Raw genomic sequence first — 26,809 nt, forward strand, 5'->3', positions numbered from 1 at the left:
AAAGTGTAGGGTAAAGGAGAGAAGAAAAAGAAAAAAACATTGACTTCCAACTCTTTTGGTGCAGTAGAATAAGGTAGAGGTAGAATAAGGTTACCTGCGGGATCGCATCTTACCTCATACATCCCTGCGACCAATTCGCTCCCACAGGGAGGGACTCCTCCAGGTGCCGTCCACCAAGCAATGCCAACGGGCGGCGCCCAGGAGTAGAGCCTTCTCTGTGATGGGCCCAACCCTCTGGAATGACCTCCCCCCCGATATCAGAACCACCACCGACCTCCGCTCCTTCCGACAGAAACTCAAGACCCACCTGTTCCAATTAGCTGGCCTAGCCCATCTATAGTCCCATTTTTACCTCCTGGCAAACATTTTATTCTGGGGTAGCTTTTTAGGGGTAGTTTTTAATGTATCTCTAATTTGAATTTTAATTATTATTGTACAGTTTATATGTTACCTCCTCCATCTATATTTATCTATATTTATCCATATCTGTATGTATTTATATTGTGTTTTAATATGACTGTACACCGCCCGGAGTCCCTTCTGGGAGAGGGCGCGGTTTATAAATTAAATAAAAGTTAAAGTTAAAAGTAGAAACATAAAACTTCAACTTTTTACTTTTATATGACAACATATACTAGTCAATTCTCTAACAACAAACCTACTTAATCAGCAAAACCCAAAATCAAACCCATTTCATTTTTTCCCACCTCAAGCAAAGTCCAAAAGCAGTTGCCAAGTAGAAACAAAATCAATTGTGTTCTTTTCTTTAATAAAAGCAGTCAATTTAGCCATTTCTGCTAAATCTATCAACTTTTGCAGTAATTCATTGGTCCATTGTGGGAATCCGAGAGGAATCTGTTTGTTTGTTTTTTGTTTTAAAAGTGACGGCAGCTAAAAAGCAGCAATTATTTTTTTTAATCATTTCCCTTTTTCCATTTTCTTTAGATTTCAAACCACCATGCCCATAGTTATATGTGCAAGAATAAAATGTGCTTGAACATAATAGATTTTTCTTTCACCCTGCATAATTGACATCAGTAAATACCCTATGATGTCTAGTGCTAGGAATACTCAGGCCATTATTTAAAATTACCCCTGAAATCACTGACGCCATTGCATAGTTGTCTGTTCAATTTATCATTATACCTGAAGGATGATGGTCCCATAGGCATTCTTCAGAAGATTTACTACCTCAGCATGAGACAGACCTTCCAAAGGCTGCCCATTAATACTGACAATCCTATCACCAACCTAAAAGGGAGAGGAAAAAATAGAACATAAATAGAAATATGGGTAGCATCAGGGATACTGGAATGATCGACCTGTTTTGCAAGTGTGGTGCTGCACAGTCATGATTCTTATTTATAAAAACACAATAGTCCAATTTATAAAGCCCAATAGAAGTATTTCAGCCACACGAATTTGTCCCTAAGATTAATGTATCTTCTAAGGTAGGGCCCCCCAATCCTTAGTCCATGGACTGGCACCAGGCTGTGGCATGCCAGAAACTGGACCAAGCAAACAAGCAAAGCCCCATCAGCAGGATACAGGCAGCACACAAAACCACGCCCCCCTCCAGTCAGCGGAAAAACGTCTCTCCACAGAAGCGGTCCTTGGTGCCCAAAATGTTAGGAGCCACTGTTCTAAGGCAAGGAAGTTTTAGTGCTGGTAGTCCATATGTGAGACGTCTTGCTCCAAATGGTTGAAATATAAATTTAATAAATAAATAAACAACTGGATATTGAAGAGATTTATTTTTAAGATACTGTAAAACTATTATTCATGATTGATTGTTACTCTGGATTTGTTAACCCTATTTTATTAATAGCGCTTTTAAAAATTCATTGATCTGCTTCTGTAATTTGTGAGCTGTTTTCAGCAACTATTTTCTAATTCAAAAGAAAATGCGGTGCTGACGTTTTTGTATAAATAAAATAATAATGGTGTGTGTGTGTGAAGAACTCTTGCTCCAATTTCACAATCTAGGTGCAAAGAAAAATCATTGTAAATGGAAGAAGAGATTACTACCGTGTTTCCCCGAAAATAAGACAGGGGCTTATTTTCTTTTGCCCCACGAAATATGGCCTTGGGTTTATTATAGGGGAGGGCTTATTATTTTCTGGGGCAGGCGAGAAGTGAAGCGCGCCTTTTACCTTTCCAGCTCCGTCGCGTTCCTCGCCATTGTGCTCAGGGTAGCGGCTGGTTAAAAAAAAAACCTTCTCCCGAGTTCAATCAAACTTCTTGAACTCGCAAGAGGTTTTTTTTTTTTTAACCAGGGCTTCCCTGGACACAATGGCGAGGACTGCGACGGACCTGGAAAGGTAAGAGGCGCGCCTCGTGGCCTAACACCGCCCACCTTGCCCCAATGGTAAAGGCAGCCTGCCTGGTTCCCTTCCCTGCCGCCCCTTTAGGGTGGGGGTGGGGGCGGAGAAGTGAAGCGCGCCTCTTACCTCGCTGCGTTCCTCGCCCATTCATCCAGTGAAGTCCCTTGTAAAAAAAAAACCTCATGAGTTCAACTACGGAAGTTTTTTTTTATTACAAGGGGCTTCAATGGGCGAAAGGGCGAGGAACCCGAAGGAGGTGTCAGTCTCTGGTATCTCTAGGATATGCGTCTGTATTCTCCCCCCCCCGCCCCCTCGCTAAAGGGACATTGATGAAGGGAAGAAGCCAGGCAGCCGTTACCATTGGTGGGGTGGGAGCTAGAAGGACAGCAACGCGCCTCGCACCCCATTCCCTCCCGAGCAAAAAGAACAACTCCCACCAAGCCCCAATGATAACGGCTGCCTGGCTGCTTCCCTTCCCCAACCTCCCTTTAGGGAGGGGGTAGCAGTGGGGGGGGGAAGCGACGCGTATCTTAGTGCTACCAGAGATTGACAGCTCCGCTGCGTTCCTTGCCGTTTCGTCCAGGGAAGCCCCATGTAAAAAAAAAACCCCATGAATTCAACTAGCGAGGTTTTTTTTAACAAGGGGCTTCAATGGGCGAAAGAACACAGCGGAGCTGTCAATCTCCGGTAGCTCTAGGACACGCGCCTGACGGCTCCCCCCCCTCTACATTGGTAAACGTTGCTACAAATGAGACTCCAAACAAATGATAGAATGGGGGGGGGGGCGACGAAGGCAGAGGACAGAGAATGAAACAGAAAAGGAAGAGAAGCGGGGAGGGAGGGAAGGGAAAGGAAGGCAAAGGACAGAGAAAGAAACAGGAAAGGAAGTGAATGGTGGGAGGGAAAGGAAGGCAAAGGACAGAGAATGAAACAGGAAAGGGAGAGAATGGGGGGGGGGAAGAAAGGGGAAGGAAGGGAAAGGACAGAGAAAGAAAGAGCAAAGGAAGTGAATGGGGGGAAGGAAGGCAAAGGGTAGAGAAAGAAACAGGAAAGGAAGAGAAGGGGGGAGAATGTTTCTTTCTCTGTCCTTTCCCTTCCTTCCCCTTTCTTCCCCCCCCCTTCTCTCCCTTTCCTGTTTCATTCTCTGTCCTTTGCCTTCCTTTCCCTCCCACCATTCACTTCCTTTCCTGTTTCTTTCTCTGTCCTTTGCCTTCCTTTCCCTTCCCTCCCTCCCCCCTTCTCTTCCTTTTCTGTTTCATTCTCTGTCCTCTGCCTTCGTCTCCCCCCCATTCTATCATTTGTTTGGAGTCTCATTTGTAGCAACATTTACCAATGTAGAGGGGAGGGGGAGCCGCCAGGCGCGTGTCCTAGAGCTACCGGAGATTGACAGCTCCGCTGCGTTCTTTCGCCCATTGAAGCCCCTTGTTAAAAAAAACCTCGCTAGTTGAATTCATGGGGGTTTTTTTTTTTACATGGGGCTTCCCTGGACGAAACGGCAAGGAACGCAGCGGAGCTGTCAATCTCTGGTAGCACTAAGATACGCGTCGCTTCCCCCCCCCCACTGCTATCCCCTCCCTAAAGGGAGGTTGGGGAAAGGAAGCAGCCAGGCAGCCGTTATCATTGGGGCTTGGTGGGAGTTGTTCTTTTTGCTCGGGAGGGAATGGGGTGCGAGAGGGATCAGGTGGGGGAGGGGGGGATCGCATTGCTGGACTCTTTTTGCAGCGGACTCTTTTTTTCATGGGACGGAATGGGGCGCGAAGCACTTTGCTTCGCCTGCTGTTCCTTTTGCGCTGGGCTCTTTGCAAGGGAGGGAACAGGTTTTTTTTGAAGTGCATTGCTGCCGCGGGATCGGGACAGAACAGGTTTTTTTTGAAGCGTATTGCTAGCCTACCGCTCTTTTTGCGGTGGGCCCTCTTTTTGCCCGGCAAACTGTACCCGTAGGTACGGCAAGGGCTGTGGGGTGCGTGGGGCATGCCCCCCCTCTTCCCACTCCGGTTTGGGGGGCTTATTTTGGGGGGAGGGGCTTATTTTGGCGCATGCTCTGAAAAACCCGATTGGGTTTATTAGCAGGGCGTGGCTTATTTTCGGGGAAACACGGTAGTAGTATGTGAAACACTTTTTTCCCCCTAGGGTTACTTGGTGAAGTGAAGATTTTAGTCATAACTGCTATTCTTTTCCCTGCAGGTCATCCAGTATCTTCTGAAATTGAAAAAAAGTCATTCTTTCACTTACACGTAGTTTATGTGTGCGTGCTGCTACTCCGTTGGCTTGTATCATAGCAATGAAGATCGGAATATCTGCCAAGGGACTTCCCTTGCCACCTGCAATACTGATGCCAAGAGCATCGTTCAGGCCCTTAACAGAGAAAGCAGAGTTATAAGAATTACTTATTTTGCCCAAGTTTCAAATATATAACCTGTGGATCTGGTGTCACATGGAATGCAATTAAGCAGGACACAATGTGATATCTGATTTTCCATGCCTTGTTCACAAATGCCATGTTCAAATTGTTTTAGTGACATTATTAAGCACATACAAAGGAAGCGTTATTATTATTTTTTGCATTCATTGAAAGCAAAACCGTGAGATTTCAATGACATAATACAAAAATCTTTAAAATCTATACATGAGACTCCTATATTATCTAGTGGAAAGCTGAGGTACTGTGGTCAAGATAATATATTCTCTAGTGCAGTGGTTCTCAACCTTTCCAATGCCGCGGCCCTTTAATACAGTCCCTCATGTTGTGGTGACCCTAACCATAAAATTGGTGTCTTGGTTCCTAAGACCATCGAAAATATGTGTTTTCCAATGGTCTCAGGCAACCCCCGTGAAAGGGTCATTCGACCCCCAAAGGGGCCCCGACCCACAGGTTGAGAACCCCTGCTCTAGTGGAAAGCTGAGATACCATGGTCAAGCTAATTCCATAATTTCTTTTATTTATTTGCTTAGAATTGCAAATAAATTTCACCACTATAAATCCATTCATTGTTTATACACTGGACCAAAAAAAAAGTTTTGCTCTTTCTTGCTAAATATATTAAGTAAGAAGAAATGACTCACCCTTGTTATTTCCACAGTTCTTGGGCTTATGTCTGCTCCAACTGACAAAAAAATAAATATATAGAATAATTAAAGGCTAAAGCTACCACAATATTCTCTATTTATTACTTCAAAATGAACACAAATATTGTGCTCTTTCCCCCAAACTGAAGGTTTCAAGATGTACTGTATTTGGTTTATAACTTCCTGATTTCATAGTTAATATGGCCAATAGTTTGGGAGGCAGTTTGGTCTAGTGATTGAGGTACCAGGCTAGAAGGAGGAGGAGCTTTTAGGAGGAGGAGCTTCCGGGGCGAATGGCGGCTGTCGTGTAAGCTCCGCAGAATTGCGGAGGGGCCTCCCAGCTGGGAGAGGTGCTGCCGACCCTCAATATCATTCTGAGGGTCGGGCTTTGTCGGTGACCACCCCCCGGCTCTGCCTGGCTATGATGGGTCGGGCAGGGCACTTGGGTGGTCGGCTGGCCGGCAGGAAACCGGGAACGCTGAGGACGCCGAGCTCAGAATGAATATGAGAGCGCCGAACGCCGTTTGCCTTTCGCTGAGCGCTCGGCGGAGAGCGGAACGGAGAAGCGAGAGGCGAGCAGAGGTGTGTAGTGGGGTGTTCGTCTGGCTGGTGGGAGCGCCAGACGCTGAGCAGAGCGCTAGGCGCTGAGCGGAGAGACAAATGGCGAAAGGCGAAAGCGGAGAGACAAATGGCGAAAGGCGAGAGGCGTGGAGAGGTGGAGAGACGTGCGGAGTCACGATGATGGTGTCTGGCGTGTTGGTGTGTTGGCGTGCTGGCCGGGGCGCTGGTCGGAAAGCCGGAAGACCGCTTCGTTGTGTGGATGGAGTTGAGGAGAGGAGAAGAGAGGAGAGCTAAACGAAGCGGCTGGTGGAGGGGGAGCTGAGTGAACCACATCAGAGCAAAGACAACTGGAATGGAAAGCTTGAAATCTAAGGTTGTGGAATTTAACATGTTTAACATCTAACATGTCTAACATCTAACAATAGCCCCTGCGAAGATGAGCAGCAGGGGTCCCAAGAAGGCAAGTGTCCATCTTTTCCTGGGCCTGGTCATGGAGGAGAGACACCAGGGGGATAGGTGGACAGTTGCTGAAGGTGTGACTTTTTCCTTCCTGCCTTTATCGAGTACTGATTCTCTTGCCACAGCTTCAAACCTCATTAATCTATTTTACCATCGACTAGCCCACTAACTTACCCTTTCCACCTAGGGTTAGGACAATATCTACGACAAACCAGGATACATCTTCAGCATCTGTAACTAACTAACTTTGCCCCTATGATTTTTTCTATATGATCTTTATGTACACGAAGTCGGATTTACTGCAGCTGCGGGAGTCCCCTCTCTCGCAGGTCTGGCCTCCAGCCCTCTCGAGGGCCCACCTTGAGGACGGGTTCATTAACCCAGAGAGGTGGAGGAAGCGCACGTTAAGGGGTTTTTTAATTAAATGTTTTTTAAAAGTTGTAAGGGGTTATAAGGATGGGGGGGGGGAGGGGTTGTAGGGATGGGGGGGGGGGAACTGGTTAGGAGGGATGGAAGAGCCAGGCACTTAGGTGTGGTCGAAAGAGGAGGGGGCGGAGTGGGGGAGGAGAGGGAAGATAGCATTCCTATGCAGGGCACCTTAATACCAACGGTCGTAGGGAGGGGCAGGTGCGAGGACAGTTTAAGAGCACGTAGTCGGTTGGGAGACCGGGGTTTTTGGTCATTCCCGGTCGTTTGTACCAATCCCTGCATACTAGGTGGTCAGGATCTACAGACCCAAGGCCTGAGACTGCTGTTATGCAATGCGAGGTCCGTTGCTAATAAGGCCCCCCTCATCCACGATCTAATTTTGGAGGGGGACCCGGACCTCGCCGGAATAACCGAGACCTGGTTGGGCCACGAGGGAGGTCTACCCCTTGTGGAAATGTGCCCTCCAGGTTATCGAGCATTTCACCAGCCTCGGGCCCAGGGAAGGGGCGGTGGGGTAGCAGTGATTATCCGGGAAGACTTAGAGCCGAGAGAGTTCACTGTGCCGCAGACATCCGGGTGTGAGTCCCTCGTCGTGAGATGGGGCCCAGGGAGGCAGTTGGGCCTGCTGATAGTATACCTGGCTCCTCGCTATACTTCAGCGGCCCTGCCCGAACTCCTTGAGCTGATCTCATCGGTGGCGGTTGAGACCCCCAAACTTTTAGTGATGGGGGATTTTAATCTGCCGTCGATGGGAGAAGCGTCTGAGGGGGTTCGGGAGTTCATGGCTTCCATGACAGCCATGGACCTGACCCAGTTAATTCAGGGCCCTACTCACGAGGGAGGCCACACCCTGGACCTTGTTTTTGTCTCTAGCCAGTGGACGAGTGATCTGGGAATAGGGGATCTAGACACTATTCCCCTGTCATGGTCGGATCACTCACTTCTCCGGCTGGACTTCCCTGGTGCTACCCCCCGCCGCGAGGAGGCGGAACTGGAAGGTATTAGATGGTTCCGCCCCAAGCGCCTGATGGAACCGGATAGGTTCCAGACGGAACTTGGGCCACCTCCTGTGGACCTGACCCGCCCCCGAGTAGAGGACCTGGTAGTCGCATGGAATAGTGCGGCTACCGGGGCCCTAGACCGGGTGGCGCCTTTGCGGCCTCTCCTGCGGCGAAGAACCACCCTGGCACCTTGGTTTACCGAGGAGCTAAGGGTGATGAAACGCCACAAGAGACGCCTAGAGAGTCGTTGGAGATCCTCCCGTTCCGAATTTGACCGAGCACAGGCACGAGCATATTTGAAGACGTACCTTGTGGCACTAAGAGCGGCCAAACGTCAACATTGCGCTGCTCTTATTGCGTCTGCAGATAACCGCCCTGCCGCCCTGTTTCGGGTGACCCGTTCCCTCTTGTTTGAGAGACCACGGGAAGCCCCTTTACAGGGTAGAGCAGAGGAGTTTGGGAATTATCTACAGGACAAAGTCGCTCAAATCCGGATGGGATGGACCCCTTTCAGTGGTTCAGTAGAGACGCCCGCTGCGAGTCTTGAGGGACCGCTTTGGGAGGAGTTTGACTCGGTTGCCATCAAGGATTTGGACAGGTTGCGTGGACGTCTGCGACCCACCACATGTTTATTGGACCCGTGTCCCTCCTGGCTTGTACTGGCATCCTGGGAGGTCACGCGTGACTGGCTCATGGGCCTGGTGAACGCCTCGCTGGGTGAGGGGTCTCTACCGGCCGCCTTGAAAGAGGCGGTGGTGAGGCCCCTGCTCAAGAAGCCTTCCCTGGACCCAACGGACCTAGTCAATTATCGTCCAGTCTCCAACCTTCCTTTTTTAGCGAAGGTTGTAGAGAGTGTGGTAGCACAGCAGTTCCCACGTCACCTGGAGGAAAATGATTATCTAGACCCGCGCCAGTCCGGCTTCCGACCCGGGCACAGCACGGAGACGGCCTTGGTCGCATTGGTTGATGATCTCTGGAGGGCCAGAGATAGGGGTTGTTCCTCTATCCTGGTCCTATTAGATCTCTCGGCGGCGTTCGATACCATCGACCATGGTATCCTGTTGCACCGGCTAGAGGGGCTGGGAGTCAGAGGCACCGTTTTACGGTGGTTTGGCTCCTACCTCTCTGGTCGGACGCAACGTGTGTTGACAGGGGAGCAGAGTTCGACCCGGAGGCCACTCACATGTGGAGTGCCACAGGGATCGGTGCTCTCGCCTCTCCTGTTCAACACATATATGAAACCGCTGGGCGAGATCATCCGTGGTTTTGGAGTGGGATATCATCTGTATGCTGATGATACTCAGCTATACATTTCCACTCCGAACCACCCCAATGAGGCCGTCGAAATGATGTCCCGGTGTCTGGAGGCCGTACGGGTCTGGATGGATGGCAACCGACTAAAACTCAACCCTTCCAAGACGGAGTGGCTGTGGCTTCCGGCCTCCCGGTTCAACCAGGTGCTTCCATCTCTGGCCATCGGGGGCGTCCAACTAGCCCCCATGGAACAGGTGCGCAATTTGGGCGTCCTCCTGGATACCCGGCTGTCCATGGATAACCATGTAACAGCCGTGGCAAGGGGGGCGTTCCATCAGGTTCGCCTGATGCGCCAATTGCGCCCCTTATTGGACCGGGATGCCCTACGCACAGTCACCCATGCGCTAGTGACGTCTCGCCTGGATTACTGCAATGCTCTCTACATGGGGCTTCCCTTGAGATGCACTCGGAGACTACAGTTGGTCCAGAACGCGGCCGCGCGGGTGATTATGGGGAGGACTAGATACTCCCCTGTAACACCTCTCCTGCGCGAGCTGCACTGGCTGCCTGTGGTCTACCGAGTGCGTTTCAAGGTTTTGATTATGATCTTTAAAGCGCTCCATGGCACAGGGCCTAGTTATATGCAGGATCGCATCCTGCCCCACACATCCCTACGACCAATTCGCTCACACAGAGAGGGACTTCTCCGGGTGCCGTCCGCCAAACAGTGCCGGGGGGCGACACCCAGGAGCAGAGCCTTCTCTGTGATGGGCCCAGCCCTATGTAATGACCTCCCCCGTGACATCAGGATGATTTCCGATCTCCGCTCCTTCCGTGTACAGCTGAAGACCCACCTCTTTCAATTATCCGGCCTGGCTCAATCGCAATCGTAATTTTCCCATTCCTCCAAACTGTTTTTTAAATTGTTCTTAAATATTAATTTTATTGGGTTTTTACAATTGGGGTATTTTAAAGCAGATTTTTAACTGTCTATTGATGTAATTTGCTTCCTCCTCCGTGTATGTATGTGTGTTGTGTGTGTATGTACGTTTGGTGTTGTTATATATGTTTCATGTTATATGCTCCATTGTACGCCGCCCCGAGTCCTACTTGGAAAGGGAGCGGCTAATAAATCTAAATTTATTATTATTATTATTATTATTATTATTATAGAAAGCCAGAGTTTAAGTCTCACCTTAGACATGAAAACCACATGGGTGACCTACGGCCAGTCACTCTTTTTTTAGATCCACCTCACAGGGTTGTTGTAGGGAAAATAGGAGAAGGAAGGATGTGTTTGCTGCTTTGAGTTATTTGTAAAAATAATAAAGGCTGGGTGTAGACAGACAGCAAAGGGGGCTAAACGTTTTTTAAGTTCTGAGAAACAAAGTAATTGATTAACTGACCTATAAGAGGGAGAGAATTTGAAATATTCTGTTATTATTACCAATCTCGATAAGCACAGTCGTTTTTTGGAGCAAACTCAAGAGCAGAATATCCATTATAATTCACAGAGATGTTAATTGTTTGTTCTCTCCCATACCTGAATTTCTCTGAGAAGGATCAGCAGATGATCTCTTAGCGCTGACTAAATTCTGCAAAGTGGAGATAACTGGAGCAAATGTAGGATGAAAGTGGCTAGGGACATTATGTTGGCTCGTCTGAAAAACCAAGAAGAACAAATAAGGCTCAAGCTAGAATTTACAAGGTTGTTCCACATATAATCCACACCATCTGTTTATAGTTTCTCTCATTGGTTATAACATCTATCATTCAATCTGTTCATTAAACCATGGATGATGATTATGTTATTCAAGATGCTATTAAGAATTTCTAAATCACAACTGTGTTTCCCCCCCCCCTAAAAAACTCAGGGTCTTATTTCTTTTGACCCCTGAAATAAGCACTTAGCCTTATTTTCAGGGAGGTCTTATTATTTTTGAGGTGCAAAGGACCCCTTAATCTTGACCCATGGATCAGCTGATCCAGAGACAGCTGGAATGTCTGTCTCTGTTTCTGTCACAGTCTTGTCAGCCCTAGCGTCGTTGGGCCTGCAGCTGTTTTTGTGGCCGCCACTAAGAAAAGGACCGTGGTAGCTAGGGTTTGCAGGAGCGGCCTCCGTGAGACCATTCCGCATGGATGGCAGGTGCATGTGAAGTTCGTAGGGCATGTTCCCCCCTTCCCCCAGGCTCTGTTTTAGGCCCAGGACTCTTCAACCTTCATCATTGATTTGGATGAGGGAATAAATGGGGAACTCATCAAACTTGCAGAGGACACCAAGCTGGTAGGAATAACCAACACTCCAGAAGATAGGCTTAAGATACAGAAGGATCTTGACAAACTTGAACATTGAGCACTATCTAATAAAATGAAATTCAATGGTGAAAAGAGTAAGTTTCTACATTTAGGCAAGAAAAACAAAATGCACAGGTACAGTATAGGTGGTACTTTGCTCAATAGTAGTAACTGTGAGCGGGATCTTGGAATCCTAGTGAACAACCATTTAAATATGAGCCAGCAATGTGCAGCAGCTGCCAAAAAAGCCAACACAGTTCTAGGCTGCATCAACAGAGACATAGAATCAAGATCACATGAAGTATTAATACCACTTTATAATGCCTTGGTAAGGCCACACTTGGAATACTGCATTCAGTTTTGGTCGCCATGATGTAGAAAAGATGTGGAGACTCTAGAAAGAGTGCAGAGAAGAGCAACAAAGATGATTAGGGGACTGGAGACTAAAACATATGAAGAACGGTTGCAGGAACTGGGTATGTCTAGTTTAATAGAAAGAAGGACTAGGGGAGACATGATAGCAATGTTCCAATATCTCAGGGGTTGCCACAAAGAAGAGGGAGTCAAATTATTCTCCAAGGCACCTGAGTGTAGAACAAGAAGCAATGGGTGGAAACTAATCAAGGAGAGAAGCAACTTAGAACTGAGGAGAAATTTCCTGCCAGTTAGAACAATTAATCAGTGGAACCGCTTGCCTCTAGAAGTTGCGAATGCCCCAACACTGGAAGTCTTTAAGAAGATGTTGGATAGCCATTTGTCTGAAACAGTATAGGGTTTCCTGCCTGGGCAGGGGGTTGGACTAGAAGACCTCCAAGGTTCGTTCCAACTCTGCTATTGTATTATTGTTTTATATGGCAGGTACCAACTGTGCATGCATTTAAATATTTTAGGGGAGGGCTTATTTTGGAGGAAGGGCTTATTTTAGTGCATGCACTAAAAATCCCAATTGGGCTTATTATCTGGAGAGGTCTTATTTTCGGGGAAACAGGGTACTAACATATTCACTACTAACATATTCACACCTCAGAATTTAAAATGGATTTTTCAAAAAAAAAATAGAAACATGCATGGACAAAATTCTAATTTGGCTTTTTAGTTGAGGGAAGACATATTGTGCCAACATGATGAAGAGTTAGAGAATCTGGCAATTGAGGCTAACAAGGTTGGAATTTATTTATTACACCTCTAACTTTCTTTAGACTTTTTATTCCATCATATCTGGAGCCCAGCTGCTAAGATGCAGGAACAAAACTCTACCACTCTCTTAATGAAATAGATTTTCAAGCTGCAGAACACTAATCAAATGTCTGGATCAATGTTCCTCTGTATGCTGAGGGAATTCATTAGCAGTAGCATTTTGTATCCTGGAGAAAGAGTAGCAAAGTGAGGTAGTAATACCAGGATTGGACTTGTTTAGTTTAGTTTATGTAAGGCAAAAATAAGTGGTGCATCCAAAGTTTGGAAACTGGGCACAGATTGAGGGATGAATGATCCTAAACTGAATTAAGAACATATGAGAAATGATATTGATAAATATATCTATGCCTTCCTGGAAGAATGCATAGTAGTTTGTTGTATACTTTTCTAAAATGAGAACATAATATCCTGTGATTCATTATTATCATTATAGGAAGGTTCATTTTAATGTATCTTTTTTATTAAAGAGTTTTAATAAATTTTACAAATATATCCCCTTCCCCTCCCCACCCCTCCCTCCCCCCAACCTCCCTGAGCAAAATACAGGGTATAAACATTTAACAATCATACGCTAACATAAGCTAACTAACGTTAACATCTTCCTCCTCTTGTACTTTAACTCTTCTTTTGTTAAGCTAACTTTAGCTAAATTATACCAATCCTTGTTCTTTCACTCATAAGCTAATTGGAATTTCTTAGTCCGATATTTATTTTGAATATATTCAATCCATCTTCTCCATTCCAACTTATATTTCTCATCCGAATGGTCCTTCAAATATGCTGAGATTTTGGCCATCTCTGCTAAATTTACTACTTTTAACGTCCATTCTTGAATAGTAGGCAACTCTTCCTTCTTCCAGTACTGCGCCACCAGCAATCTTGCTGCCGTTGTTAAATTCAGAATCAAATTAGTCTCTATAACTGTACAGTCTGTAATTATCCCTAACAAGAACAGCTGGGGAGTGAACTTTATCCTCTTTTTAAGAATATTTTGAATAATCCACCATATTTTTATCCAAAATGCTTTAACTTTTTTTTTTCATTTTAATGTATCTTATGTCCTTCACTGCATGTAAAATGGATGGCATGAGATGACTATTGTGGCTGAAATTGGCTGGTAAAATGATACTGCTCCCATGGCCTTTCTGTAATTAATGGTTTCATGAAAAATCAAATACATGCATAACTGTACAGAAATTATTAAAAATGTATTTCTAAAACAGGATTTTTCTGTCAGTTAAAACATGGGAATTGTCCCAACTATTAAGGATGCCTTTAGATAATAAAAATGACGGATATAAACAGTTTTTAAAAAATTAAGGTTATATTTAGATTCTAATAATTTTATTCCAATTATAAAACCAGCCAAGACAAACTATTTATAAATATCTTTTGTGATCCACTACATTATCATTCTTTTTAATGCATCATCAGCTGCTACTAACCTGACTGTTTTGAGATGTTTTTCTTGAGGATAACGAAGATCCTGCCCTCAGCCGTCCAATCTCCAGTTGAACAAGTCCTTGGGCACACTTTGATATACAAAATACAAGATAACAGGTAGTCATTTTTATTGCTGTCACTCCAAAAATTATACCTTTAAATAAACTATGACCATTTAAAATGCCCTAGTCCTCAGAAGACCTGCAACATCTATTTCCCAACTTGCTCTTTTTTCTCCAGGTTAGCCATTATAAACTCTATTAAAAGACCATATTTTAGCTGTACAAATATATATAATATTGCAATCAATGGAGTATACTAAGGACTATACAATTGAAAGTTATTTTAACTGCATACATTCAGCTAGATTGTGGTTTGTTTAATTAGTGAATCATCCATATTGGACCAATTCTGTAAACAAGCTGTATTATGACTTAGTGGGATCTCCAAGTGATCTTGTCTTTTTTAAATCTTTTTTTATGAGGAATAACCAAAAAATCAAGTTTTTAAAGAAGGCAGCCCTTATACGCTGAAGTAGTATTACCACTTAGTAGGATTGCACAAAATGCATTAGTAGAATTATATAAAATGTGATGTGTGTGTGTGTGTGTGTGTGTGTGTGTGTGTTTGTTTGTGTCCCTCCCATATTTGGGCATACCAGGGGTTGTAACACAAACACATACCTATTTCCCTGGCTTAGCTGATAAAAGGAGGAGAGCCTGTGGTGTAGTGGCTAACAAATCTGCCTAATATGTAACACATCCCAGGTTCAAATCCCAGTAAGGGTATGGCTAGCTGAACAGAACACAAAAGCAGCTATCCAGCTTGCCAGGATTCCAGACTAGAGCTTCTGGCATAAGTCTTCTGTTGACTGCTGCAAAGGGCGTATGCAAAGTCAACCCTTTTATAACCTGGAAAGGGCGCCTCCCAAACAGCAGCTGAGAGCTCTTTACCACCTATAATTACGCCCACGCTCCTTGCGTTTATGGGCGCGGCGGTAACGAGCGTCCAGAAACTCCCTGCTGAATCCTGAGTCACTGTCACGTGACTCTTCCCCGCTGCTCCAAGGCATGGCATTGGGAGCCCCCCTCCTCTGGCTCTCACCGCTGCTCCATGCCTCAGGCACCTCCTGGTGGCCGACCAGACTCTCGGATCCCTGATCAGCATCCGAATCCAGTCCAGGGTCCCCCATCTCCTCTGGAGCTGACTCGTAGGGACCCTCACTCTCGGAGTCTGGTGGCAACGGCAACGGCTGGGCCCCAACACTATCCCTCACTGCAGGGCCCTTCCCCCGGGCATGACGTTCGGGATGCGGTCGTGAGGGAAATTGTACATGATAGGCCTGCACCAAAGCTGGAGCATGCACAGCCGTCGCATCAGTCCAGGTTCCCTTGTCCGAGTCCTTGTCCGCCCAGTCGACCAAATACTGGAACCGACCCTTGAGCCATCTCGAGTCACGGATCCGGGTCACTCTGTGCGATGGGTATGTGTGCACCTCACGCGACGACGGCAGGGGCGAAGAGGGACGTCGGAGAGGACAAGCCGACCGTTCAGGGATCAGGAGCGAGCGATGGAACACCTTGTGTACTCGCATCGAGCGCGGGAGGGTCAGGCGATAAGCCACGGGATTGATAACGGCCTCCACAGGGAATGGCCCAAGATACCGGTGGTCCAACTTCTTCGTAGGCTGGTGGGACGGAAGATGCCGCGTGGACAACCACACGCGATCACCCATGGCCAATTCCGGCACCGCACGGCGAGACCTGTCCGCTACTCGCTTGTAATCCTCCTTCGCCTGATTCAAATAGCGGCGCACCATCTGGTGAACTGCCTGAAGCTCAGAGAGGAAATCCTGTGCTGCTGGGACCGGAGAGTCCACTGGGGTGAGAGGGAAAAAACGAGGGTGGTACCTGACGTTCGCCATGAAAGGCGTCGTCCGTGTGGAGGAGTGCTGCAAGTTGTTGAACGCAAACTCCGCCACGGCAAGGTACTCAACCCAATTGTTCTGCTGCTGGTTCACGAAGCAGCGCAGATATTGTTCCACAATATATATATATATATATATATATGTATGTATGTATGTATGTATGTATGTATGTATGTATGTATGTATGTATGTATGTATATATATATATATATATATATATATATATATATATATATATATATATATATATATATATATATATATATATATATATATATTTGTGTTACAACCCCTGGTATGCCCAAATATGGGAGGGAGCTCACTACTCCCCCTTTCTGTCCTTCGGCTCATTACAGAAAACCATCCAGGCAGAAAACCATATTTTTATTTTTAATGTTGCCTTTTTATATTTGTGTTGTATTTGTGCTGATAAATAAATAAAGGGAGACTAGTATAGATCTATTTCAAGCTATTTAGCTCTCATCAGCTAGCCATACCTTTACTGGGATTTGAACCTGGGCTGTATTACATATTAGGCAGGAGTCTTAGCCACTAAGCCACAGGCTCTCCTCCTTATCAGCTGAGCCAGGGAAATAGGTATGTATTTGTGTTACAACCCCTGGTATGCCCAAATATGGGAGGGAGTTCACTACTCCCCCTTTCTGTCCTTTGGCTCATTGCTGATGAGCCTTTGGGGAGTGAAGAGGAAGAGGAGGAGGAGGAGGAGGTGCACGCGCGGGGCGGTGCCAGCTGGGCAACCGGTGGAGGCAGGAGGGTTCTCGGAAGCACCAATAACATTCCTGCCTCCGCTGTACTTTGCGCGCTCCTCGCGACTGCAATAGACGTCCAGAAGTGGCAGGGGCTGTTGGGCTGGAAGCCCAAACCCCATTAGCCACAAAAGCCGCTTCTGGATGTATATTGCAGTCGTGAGGAGTGCACAAAGTCCAGCAGAGGCAGGAAGGTTCTCGTCATTCCCCAGTCGCTTTCGTGGCTTCGTCATCATGACGAAGTCCGGGAGCGCCGACAACATTTCTGCCTCTGCTGGACTTCATCTTGATGATGTCGCCGCAGCTGCCGGGCACGGAGGGACGGAGGTAGCCAGAGTGGTGCCGAGGCAGTCCGGCGGGCGAGTGACCAAGGATCAGGCTGCCTGATCCTCCATCGCTCACTTGCTCGCTCTTTCATCCGCCCGCACCGCCTCGGCGTTGCTTTGGCTACCTCCGTCCGGCCGCACCCAGCAGCTGCGGCGACGTCATCAAGACAAAGTGGTTTGGAGGCGAAGTGCTTTTCAGTGCTTTTCTGTGCGTCTGGCGTTTAGGTAGATAGCCGGATGTCCTAAACGCCAGACGCACAGAAAAGCAGCTGCTGTTGGGGACCACGGAGTGCGAGCCGGCGGAGCATGCTCAGGAAGGCAGGAAATGGGATCACGTGTGCTGAGGCTGAGGCAGCCTCAGCCTCCAGCACACGTGGTCCCATTCCCTGCCTTCCTGATGATGTCACCAGCCTCACCAGCCATAAACCTCACCGCACGTCACTGGACTCAGCTGCATACTCACCTTAAGAATGGTGGCTACTACCTCTTGAGAAGCATGTCTGACATCCTCACCATTGACAGATAATATCTGATCTCCTTGAATTAGTCGCCCATCAAGGTCAGCAGCTCCTCCTTTGACAATGTCAGAGATAAACACGCCACTTCCATTTCTAACAATATAGAAAACATATGTACTGTATTATTAAACAACTAAACTATAGTATACGTGTTATTTATCTGCAATTACACATTGTTAATTATTTCCAGCCCCAAACCAGGACTGCTGTTCTTGCTTTTCTAAAGGCAATAATGTAGCTAAAGGCAATTTTCATTGAAGGCCTCTTTAATCAGAAAGGTCACATTCTGGCACATAGCCAATGTATTGTGGTATAGCAAATTGTTTTGCTATATGGCTAAATTATCATCAATACATTTTCAGATAAGAAACAATCTCTATCAATTTACTTTTGCACACAGAATCCCAATGCCACTATACAAAACACTATACAAAACAATATGATGGAAAACATTGTATCTTCTACTGAGCAGTTCATTTTAAATCTACTGCTCCTGAACTGGTAAAATGCTAATATAATTGCTAGGATAGCACTTATAATAATTTCAGCACATTATGTAAATTTTATAAATATAACGTGGAAGTAAGTGCCACTATGACATTGGTATGCCCTCTCTGTTTCTACTGCAAGAAACATCTAAAGTGAATTATGATCAACTATATATTCCTTACCTTTTCCCTACAATGCTAAGTCCCAATCCTCTGCCCATTTTCCGCTGTAAGTCTACAAGGAAAACCTCCAAATTTTCTTCATCTTTATAATGAGCTTCATCTCTATAGACAACAAGCTGCACTTTCGGAGGTGTTTGCCTCAAGGCAGTGATAGCATCTTCATGGCTGGCATTCCTCAAGTCCATGCCATTAACCTAAAATAAAATAAAGCATTCTTTTGGATGTACAATTTACTTACTGGATTCTAATTAAAGTTGCCCAGAGTTGCCTTGTGACAAGATTACTGGCAAATAAAATTAACAAATAAATGAACAAGCACATAAATAAATAAATTTTCCTAGGACTTCCCCCCAAAATTACATTTTTGGAAAATTGCTTCTGTCATTCCAGCATCTCTAGCCCAGGTTAGAGTTAAGGTTCATACAGACTCAGTGCAAAACACCAGAAATTCTGCCAATTCACCTTAAAGATAAAATCATGGCTAAATATTTCAAGAAGGCAGTTTTCAACTCAACCCATTTGATCTAGAAAGTTTATTCACTCTGAACTCCAAAATCCGATTGATCTTAGTGATAAAAAGTTAGGAGTGAAAAGATGATTTTTCCTTATTTTGATTAGCTACAGTGACAATTAGAGTTCAGAATGACTAAACTAATATACAGATTATAGTTAACCATTGTACAGAAACTGGAAGGTTCCAGTTTGTTTGGTTGAGTATTCTAGTTGAACCAGCACTTATTCATAAATATTGTTTTGTATAATTTACTAAAATAAATCATAGCTTCCCTCTGCTTATATTACAATATATAAAATCTCTTATTACTTATGCTTCTTAAATAATTGAGTAAGAATATATCCATTCTTAATTTCTTAATTTCTGATAACATTATTTGAGGGATAGAATCAAGATCACGTGAAGGGTTAATACCACTTTATAATGCCTTGGTGAGGCCACACTTGGAATACTGCATTCAGTTCTGGTCGCCACGATGTAAAAAAGATGTGGATAGTCTAGAAAGAGTGCAGAGAAGAGCAACAAAGATGATGAGGGGACTGGAGACTAAAACATATGAGGAACGGTTGCAGGAACTGGGTATGTTTAGCTTAAGAGAAAGAAGGGCTAGGGGAGACATGATAGCAGTGTTCCAATATCTCAGGGGTTGCCACAAAGAAGAGGAAGTCAAACTATTCTCCAAGGCACCTGAGGGTAGAACAAGAAGCAATGGGTGGGAACTAATCAAGGAGAGAAGCAACTTAGAAGTGAGGAGAAATTTTCTGACAGTTAGAACAATTAATCAGTGGAACAGCTTGCCTCCAGAAGTTGTGAATGCCCCAACACTGGAAGTCTTTAAGAACATGTTGGAGAGCCATTTATCTGAAACGGTATAGGGTTTCCTGCCTGGGCAGGGGGTTGGACTAGAAGACCTCCAAGGTCCCTTCCAACTCTGCTATTGTATTGTATTATTGTATTTGAAAATATAGTTTTCCCAAAATCCTTAGAGCAAAGTATCATGATGAAAAAGCACTGTATGTTTTCTGAAGGAGTAACACTGAAATTCTACATGTCTATTGTAAAGTCTCCTAATTTCAGTAAGATTTATTCATGGGTAAATAGAAATAGCATTGCTTTCTTACCCCTGCTGTTTTGTATGCATAATAAAGATCTACCTGTTCTTCTTTTTTTTTAATTTCACAATTCTATCCTTGGAAAGCAAAATAACATTTTTATATATTCCAATAGATGGCACACCACACCACAGCAAAGCTTTAAATTGGCCTTAAAACAAATATTAATATTAAATTGCAAAGGGAGCCAAAATACTGTTTTCATTATGATCACGGCCAAATAAAAATTTATTTCGGTTTTAACTACAACTACTGCAACTTGAAACACGTACCCTGGTGTAATTTCTGGAACAGATCTGGTATCATACTATATTCATCTCTGACAAAGCAATTTTCATATGCAAGGACCTACTTTTTAAGCCTTCCCTCAATGTCTACATTACATTACTAGATTAATGTAAGTGACTTGCAAAACATTGCCTTCAAAATCGAAGCAGTAGTACATAGGTGAGAGCTATTTTAGTGCAGTAATTAATGAAAGCGAGCTGAAAACAAGGAGACAATTAGTTGTGGCCCTTTCTTGGACACAAAGCTGGCTGGATGCCTGTCACTTTCTCTCAACTCTGGGGAAGAAGCAATGGCAAATAATTTCTCAAAAATAGTGCCCAGAAAACTTAATGGACTTTCCATGTAGTTGGTAAGAGTGAAGACTGATTTGAAGTCACCTCACACACCCCTAAGACAATATTTATAAATTGTGTACGGTAATTTAGGATAAGATATATTTGTGGGACCCAAACAATTGATACTGAATTTTGAATTCCTGTACTTCCCAGCTGGATCAAATTATCAATCTTAAGGCATTTTAACACATCCATACAATTATCCTGAAGACAAGAGAAATATTCAAGGAAGTAAACTTGAAACTCACTTCCAGAATTTGATCACCAGCCCAAAGTCGACCATCTCTAGCAGCTGCTCCTTCTTCATAAACTTCATGTATGACTATGGCATCCTAGAGAAATATATAAACTTTATATCAATATTTAACAGTTTGAAAACCGGTAGTTCAGAATACAGAATGATTGATAGGCAGATAGGGAGGGAGGGAGGGAGGGAGGGAGGGAGGAAAGGAAGGAGGTAATTACATGTCAAATTTCCTATTACAGATAGTGTAAATATATTAAATATTAATAGGTATTGTGTAAATGTTTAAGTTCTTCTTTAATACTGTATGCAGGTTTAGGTGCATCAATAGAATATAGTGTCCAAATCACAGTAGATTAGTAGATTCATTATATGACCCATTGGTCAGATTCAACCTTGAATATCTGTATCATAATTTAAGAATTTAGACAAACTGAAACCGATTCATAAAAGGACACACTCACTCTGTCCCTCTCTCTTTAAAAGAAACCCTCTTTTGGTTCTGAAAGGGCATTGTAAAATCCAATTAACATGAAACTACCAAAAAGTTTGGGAGAGTGGGGACACCTTTGCCTGATTCAATAGGTGCTGGGTGGGGCAGCAGAGGCAGCCTCTACCTCTCACAAGGGCCTTCCTGTAGCCATGATCCACCTTTTTTTGGCACCCTGAGAAGGCATTCACAGATCTGGGACAGGTATACAGGTAGTCCCTGACTTACGACCACAGATGAGCCCAAAATTAAACAAGGTAGTTGTTAAGCGAGTTGTTCTTCATTTTACACTCTGGTTCAGACAATTCAAAATAAAATTGGACAATCTCTTTCAGAAATATTTTACTATCAGGCATATAGTCCTGACAAAATTAGTAATTATTCTCATGCATACAAACAGATGTCCTTTTGCCCTTCCAAGGACATCAGAATCTTGTCTTCAGAAAGCAGTAATTTGCCTCCATTTCCCCATCATTACAGTATCATTTTATCTCTCTCTCAAAAAAAAATCTTAATTTTATTGGAAACAATCTTTGGAAAGGCTAGAACATTAGCACAAGACAACAGTCTGTAAATCCATTGAGTTTCTTTAGGAAATATGATTAAAATTACATCTAACAAGCCTCGAAAATAAATACATCAAACATAATTTTAATCATATTTCCTAAATAAACTCAATGACTTACAGACTGTTGTCTTGTGCTGAAGGAAGGAAGGAAGGAAAGAGGGAGGGAGGGAGGGAGAGAGAGGGAAGGACCGTCTGCCAAGTCTTCCTTCCTTCCTCCCTCCCTTCCTTCCTCTTCCTTCCTTCTCCCCCTCTTCTTTCTTTCTTTCATTTATATTTCCTATATCTAAGCCACCCATCTCTCCTTCAGAGAGATAAGAGAAAAGTACAAATATTTATTAAAAAGGGAATTGAAAATTTAAATCTTCACTTTGGTACATAAAAGGAACACTAAGAGCAAACATTTACAAAACTGTTCGTTGTTTCCTTTGAGCATAAGTGAACTATAAGTGTATGTCTAGTAGCAAAACTCTCCACCTTTTTCTCTTCATTTTTTTTCACTTCTGCAATTGATACGTAGCTTTTTCCGCAAACTTACAGCTATAATAAAATTACCATAAATATCTAAAGTTCTTTGAAATCATCACTGCAAATTCCTGCCCAACATGCAGGTGCTGACCACAGAAAATGGAACCAGACATAGGCCTCAAAGATGCTTCTATAAAGTTACTCTCAATGTCAATGAGAGAATCTTACCCATCCTGTCTTTCAACTTAACATTTAGAATTTATTCTTGATATAAAGCCGCTGATAGTAGACAGTGTAAGTTAGGGGGGGTTCAGAAGAATGTGTTCAATTTAAAAAATATCTTTCCTGAAACAACACTACATCACTCAGAGCAAAGTGACACTAAACGAAAAAGACAAGGAGAAAAGTAACAACATCTTTGCCCTAAAGCAATTCTTTTGATCAAAGGATTGTTTTGAAGCTTCCCTTTTTCTTTTAAGCCTCAGGACTATGAGTATTTATAACTATAATGCTATCGGAAAATGTTACGCTGCCGTATCACATTTCTAATTATTGTGTTTGGGTTTTGAGGGACATTAGTGGCCATTTATTTACAGAATACCACAAAACCGCAAACTACTGCCGATTCAGGAATCAATCTGTTTACAGGAAGCTGTACAATTAAATTATAATTACAGATATGAACATATGGTTTACGTATGCTCACAGAGCAATATCGTTTTTTTTTGGGGGGGGGGGATAAAAATGCAACTAGCATGGGCAGAAAATTAGAGAATAGTTTTTTTTTTATTAGTAGAGCAGTCAGTTTTTCAGATTGCCTCCCAAATAAACAGACTCCGGTATCAAAGATCTGCATCAAAGACAAGAATTACAGTGTAGTCTAAGGTAAGATATGCAGATTTAATGTTGCACAAACTATAACTTTCTAATGTAGTACAGGTAGTCCTCGACTTACAACAATTTGTTTAGTGTCCATTCAAAGTTACAATGGCGCTGAAAAAAAGTGACTTATGACCATTTTTGACACTTATGACTTTTGCACCACCCCCATGGGCACATGATTTATATTTGGATGCTTCATATTTATGATGGTCTCAGTGTCCCAGGTTTTGTGATCATCTTTTGCAATCTTTTAAAAAGCAAAGTCAATGGGGAAGCCAGGTTCACTTAACAATCATGTTACTAATTTAACAATTGTGGTGATTCACTTAACAAATGTGGCCAGAAAAATCATAAAATGGGGCAAACTCAAATTTCTCACTTAGCAACATAAATTATGGGCTCAGTTGTGGCCATAAGTCAAGGGCTACTTGTACTTTCATATACATTCTTCTGTTTAATTTTTTTTACAACCATGTTTTTTTCTTAAGATCCATGGCCATAGTGAAATTTGGTTTACTGGCTATGGCTATTTGTACCTGATCAAGGATATTTTCAGGGTATGGATTAAAAAAAAGAAGTTAAGATAGTACTAATAACTCTGGTTAACTCTGAACAAGATTGTAGAAAGTGTACCTAATTGGTTAAGCCATCATAAATTCTGCTCATGGTCATAGAGAAACCCCATGCTGCAATGAGATATTTATATGCAGAGCCTATCTAGAACAGACAATAGGAAGGCCAAGATGTGGTATCATGGGTTTTCTGAAAAGCTAATAAGCCAAATCTAGGACCTGCTTACAGTTTGGTAAGTCTGCTCCAGAAAAATGATTACCCCATGCACTTCAGTTTCAATAACAATCAAAAGGTAGGCAAAATTTACATATGGATACAGAAGTTTGGATGGGGAACAAGCCCAGATCCATGTGTGGTTGTCATTAGGTTCAAACAGCATTAACAACTCAAATGCAAAGCCAAATACCACTGCAATAAAATAGGCAGTGTAATGTAGCTATGTGTTTTGGACAAGAAAAGTGATAAAATGGATCCCAAATTAAGTCTGACTGTATGTCAGATGGCATTCTTTGGCCTGTATGCATTTTAAAAAATGCACAGCAGGTGGCAGGATCTGATCTTAAAATGTTAATAGGATTGGGCATGATCCTATGGTGATGAAGCTATGGCTTCAGGCTAACTTGGAATATATATACTGGCTATGGCTACTTGTACCTAATCAAGGATATTTTCAGGGTATGGATTAAAAAAGATAGTATTAATAACTCTGGTCAACCCAGATATATATACACACGTATGACAATGGTAAATAATATTGCTGCCAAAGAAAGCTGTGTGGTGAAGTCAAGGGAGACATTTCACATTCATTTTTTTTAATTTGAAGAAAGCATATCTATATGTATTTGAATGTAGTTTTTCATTCCAAACTATCAAATGGTTTCAAGGAAACCATTAATATTAGACTTATTCTTAGCCGAACCTTATAGCTAGGTCCCACTGTTGCAGGTTGTCTTTACAATCATGCTCTTTTCAGATTTAAAACGTACCACTTTAATAGCAATATTCATTTGCATTCTTTCAATGTACTCTTATAAAAAAATTTCCAGGTTTTATTGTGATATAACAAAAGTAATTTAAATTTTAATGATTTAATTGTTTTTTTTTTTAATATTTCTGGCAGTCATATGCTAGTGCAAATGATAGAGATGTGTTTTTAATAAAACAGAAGAGAAAGTAAATTGTCAAAAAGATGAACCAAATAAAGAAAATTATGCTTAAGTTGCAAAATTCAGGCTAGCCTACTTCTTAGGCCTATTGCTATCTTGCAATTTAAAAAAAAATCTGTCTTCTATCTATCATCTATCTATCTATCTATCTATCTATCTATCTATCTATCTATCTATCTATCTATCTATCTATCTATCTATCATCTATCTATCTATCTATCTATCTATCTATCTATCATCTATCTATCATCTATCTATCTATCTATCTATCTATCTATCTATCATCTATCTATCATCTATCTATCTATCTATCATCTATCTATCTATCTATCTATCTATCTATCTATCTATCTATCTATCTATCATCTATTTATTTATCTATCTATCTATCTATCTATCTATCTATCTATCTATCTATCATCTATCTATCTATCTATCTATCATCTATCTATCTATCTATCTATCTATCTATCTATCTATCTATCTATCATCTATCTATCTATCTATCTATCTATCTATCTATCTATCATCTATCTATCTATCTATCTATCTATCATCTATCTATCTATCTATCTATCTATCTATCTATCTATCATCTATCTATCTATCTATCTATCATCTATCTATCTATCTATCTATCTATCTATCATCTATCTATCTATCTATCTATCTATCATCTATCTATCTATCTATCTATCATCTATCTATCTATCTATCTATCTATCTATCTATCTATCATCTATCTATCTATCTATCTATCTATCTATCTATCTATCTATCTATCATCTATCTATCTATCTATCTATCTATCTATCTATCTATCTATCATCTATCTATCATCTATCTATCTATCTATCTATCTATCTATCTATCTATCTATCTATCTATCTATCTATCTATCTATCTATCTATCTATCTATCTATCTATCATCTATTTATTTTTCATTTCTATGCCACCCATTTTACTAATAAAGCAACTCTGGTAACGTTAATGCTGTATTGATGGTTCCTGGGAGAAAACGCAGAGTAGAAGAGTATAAGACAAAGTTTAAAAAAGCAAGTCTTCTTTAAATAACCTGTCACAAATCATTATTTTTAGAGTAAAGAGAACAGAAACAAGACCCACGTGTTAGATTGCAAGTAGGAAAAAAATAAATACTAAATTGGGATTGTGTCAAAACAGGAAGGGGATTGATTGTTTGCCCTTCAATTTTCACAACCATTATACTGTAAGTGGCTGAAAGAGTTTGCATGTCCTCTAAAGGTCACAGAACTTTTTTTAATGTATTAAGAATGTTGATATTTCAAAATCTATTCTCTTGGAATTACAGGTGAAGTTAAATCACAATTTCTGATCATACTTTAGGTACGTGGGTCACAGTTTCTGACAAATTAAAAATTACAGTAGATGAACAAATTGGCCACAGAATTAAGGGACATTTTCAATAATTCTATGTATTTACATCAATTATCTGAACAGTTATTAACTTCATAAATTAAATCAAATTCACAGAGAATCTTGGGTGGCTACAACGTACAAAGGTTAAGCTCACTATTTATGCCAAGATATTTGTACGTCATCTGGAATTACCCTGGATGATTTTCAAAGCAGTATACTAGAATGAATAATTAAAAATGAACAATTAAAATACTAAAAACCTGCAGATCCAAATTAAAACAATTAAGAAAATATAAAGTGATATAATTATTTGCTATCACAGCCATAATTGGCAAGATGATGCACAGATGAAGCAAAGTTATAGTTTCCTTTGGTCTCTGCATTCTTTTCCCATCATCCCAAACATAGTCACTTTAGTCTTCATAACTGGCCAACCTCTTACCTGTTCAGTGCTCTATTTCATGGGGTATCTCCCTTAGGAGATGAAACTAAGTCTTCTTTGAGGCAAGGTAATTGAATGAAAGACAATTTGGGT

The 26,809-nt window shown here is 42.5% G+C and overlaps 1 protein-coding gene across 1 annotated transcript in view; it reads right to left on the reverse strand.

The window, feature by feature from the left end:
- PATJ (PATJ crumbs cell polarity complex component) overlaps positions 1-26,809 on the reverse strand; it is a gene marked incomplete at its 5' end in the record, with an annotated part of 167,151 nt that overhangs the window by 14,476 nt on the left and 125,866 nt on the right. Inside the window, 8 exons of the mRNA XM_081949161.1 lie at positions 1,147-1,251; positions 4,557-4,679; positions 5,388-5,428; positions 10,638-10,755; positions 14,032-14,118; positions 17,513-17,660; positions 18,239-18,432; positions 20,736-20,819. Coding sequence (XP_081805287.1) covers positions 1,147-1,251; positions 4,557-4,679; positions 5,388-5,428; positions 10,638-10,755; positions 14,032-14,118; positions 17,513-17,660; positions 18,239-18,432; positions 20,736-20,819 — 900 coding nt within the window. The remainder of the gene's footprint in view (positions 1-1,146; positions 1,252-4,556; positions 4,680-5,387; positions 5,429-10,637; positions 10,756-14,031; positions 14,119-17,512; positions 17,661-18,238; positions 18,433-20,735; positions 20,820-26,809) is intronic.

The sequence above is a fragment of the Natrix helvetica genome, assembly GCF_964273705.1.
Source record: "Natrix helvetica genome assembly, chromosome: 3".
In the NCBI taxonomy this organism is placed as follows: domain Eukaryota; kingdom Metazoa; phylum Chordata; class Lepidosauria; order Squamata; family Natricidae; genus Natrix; species Natrix helvetica.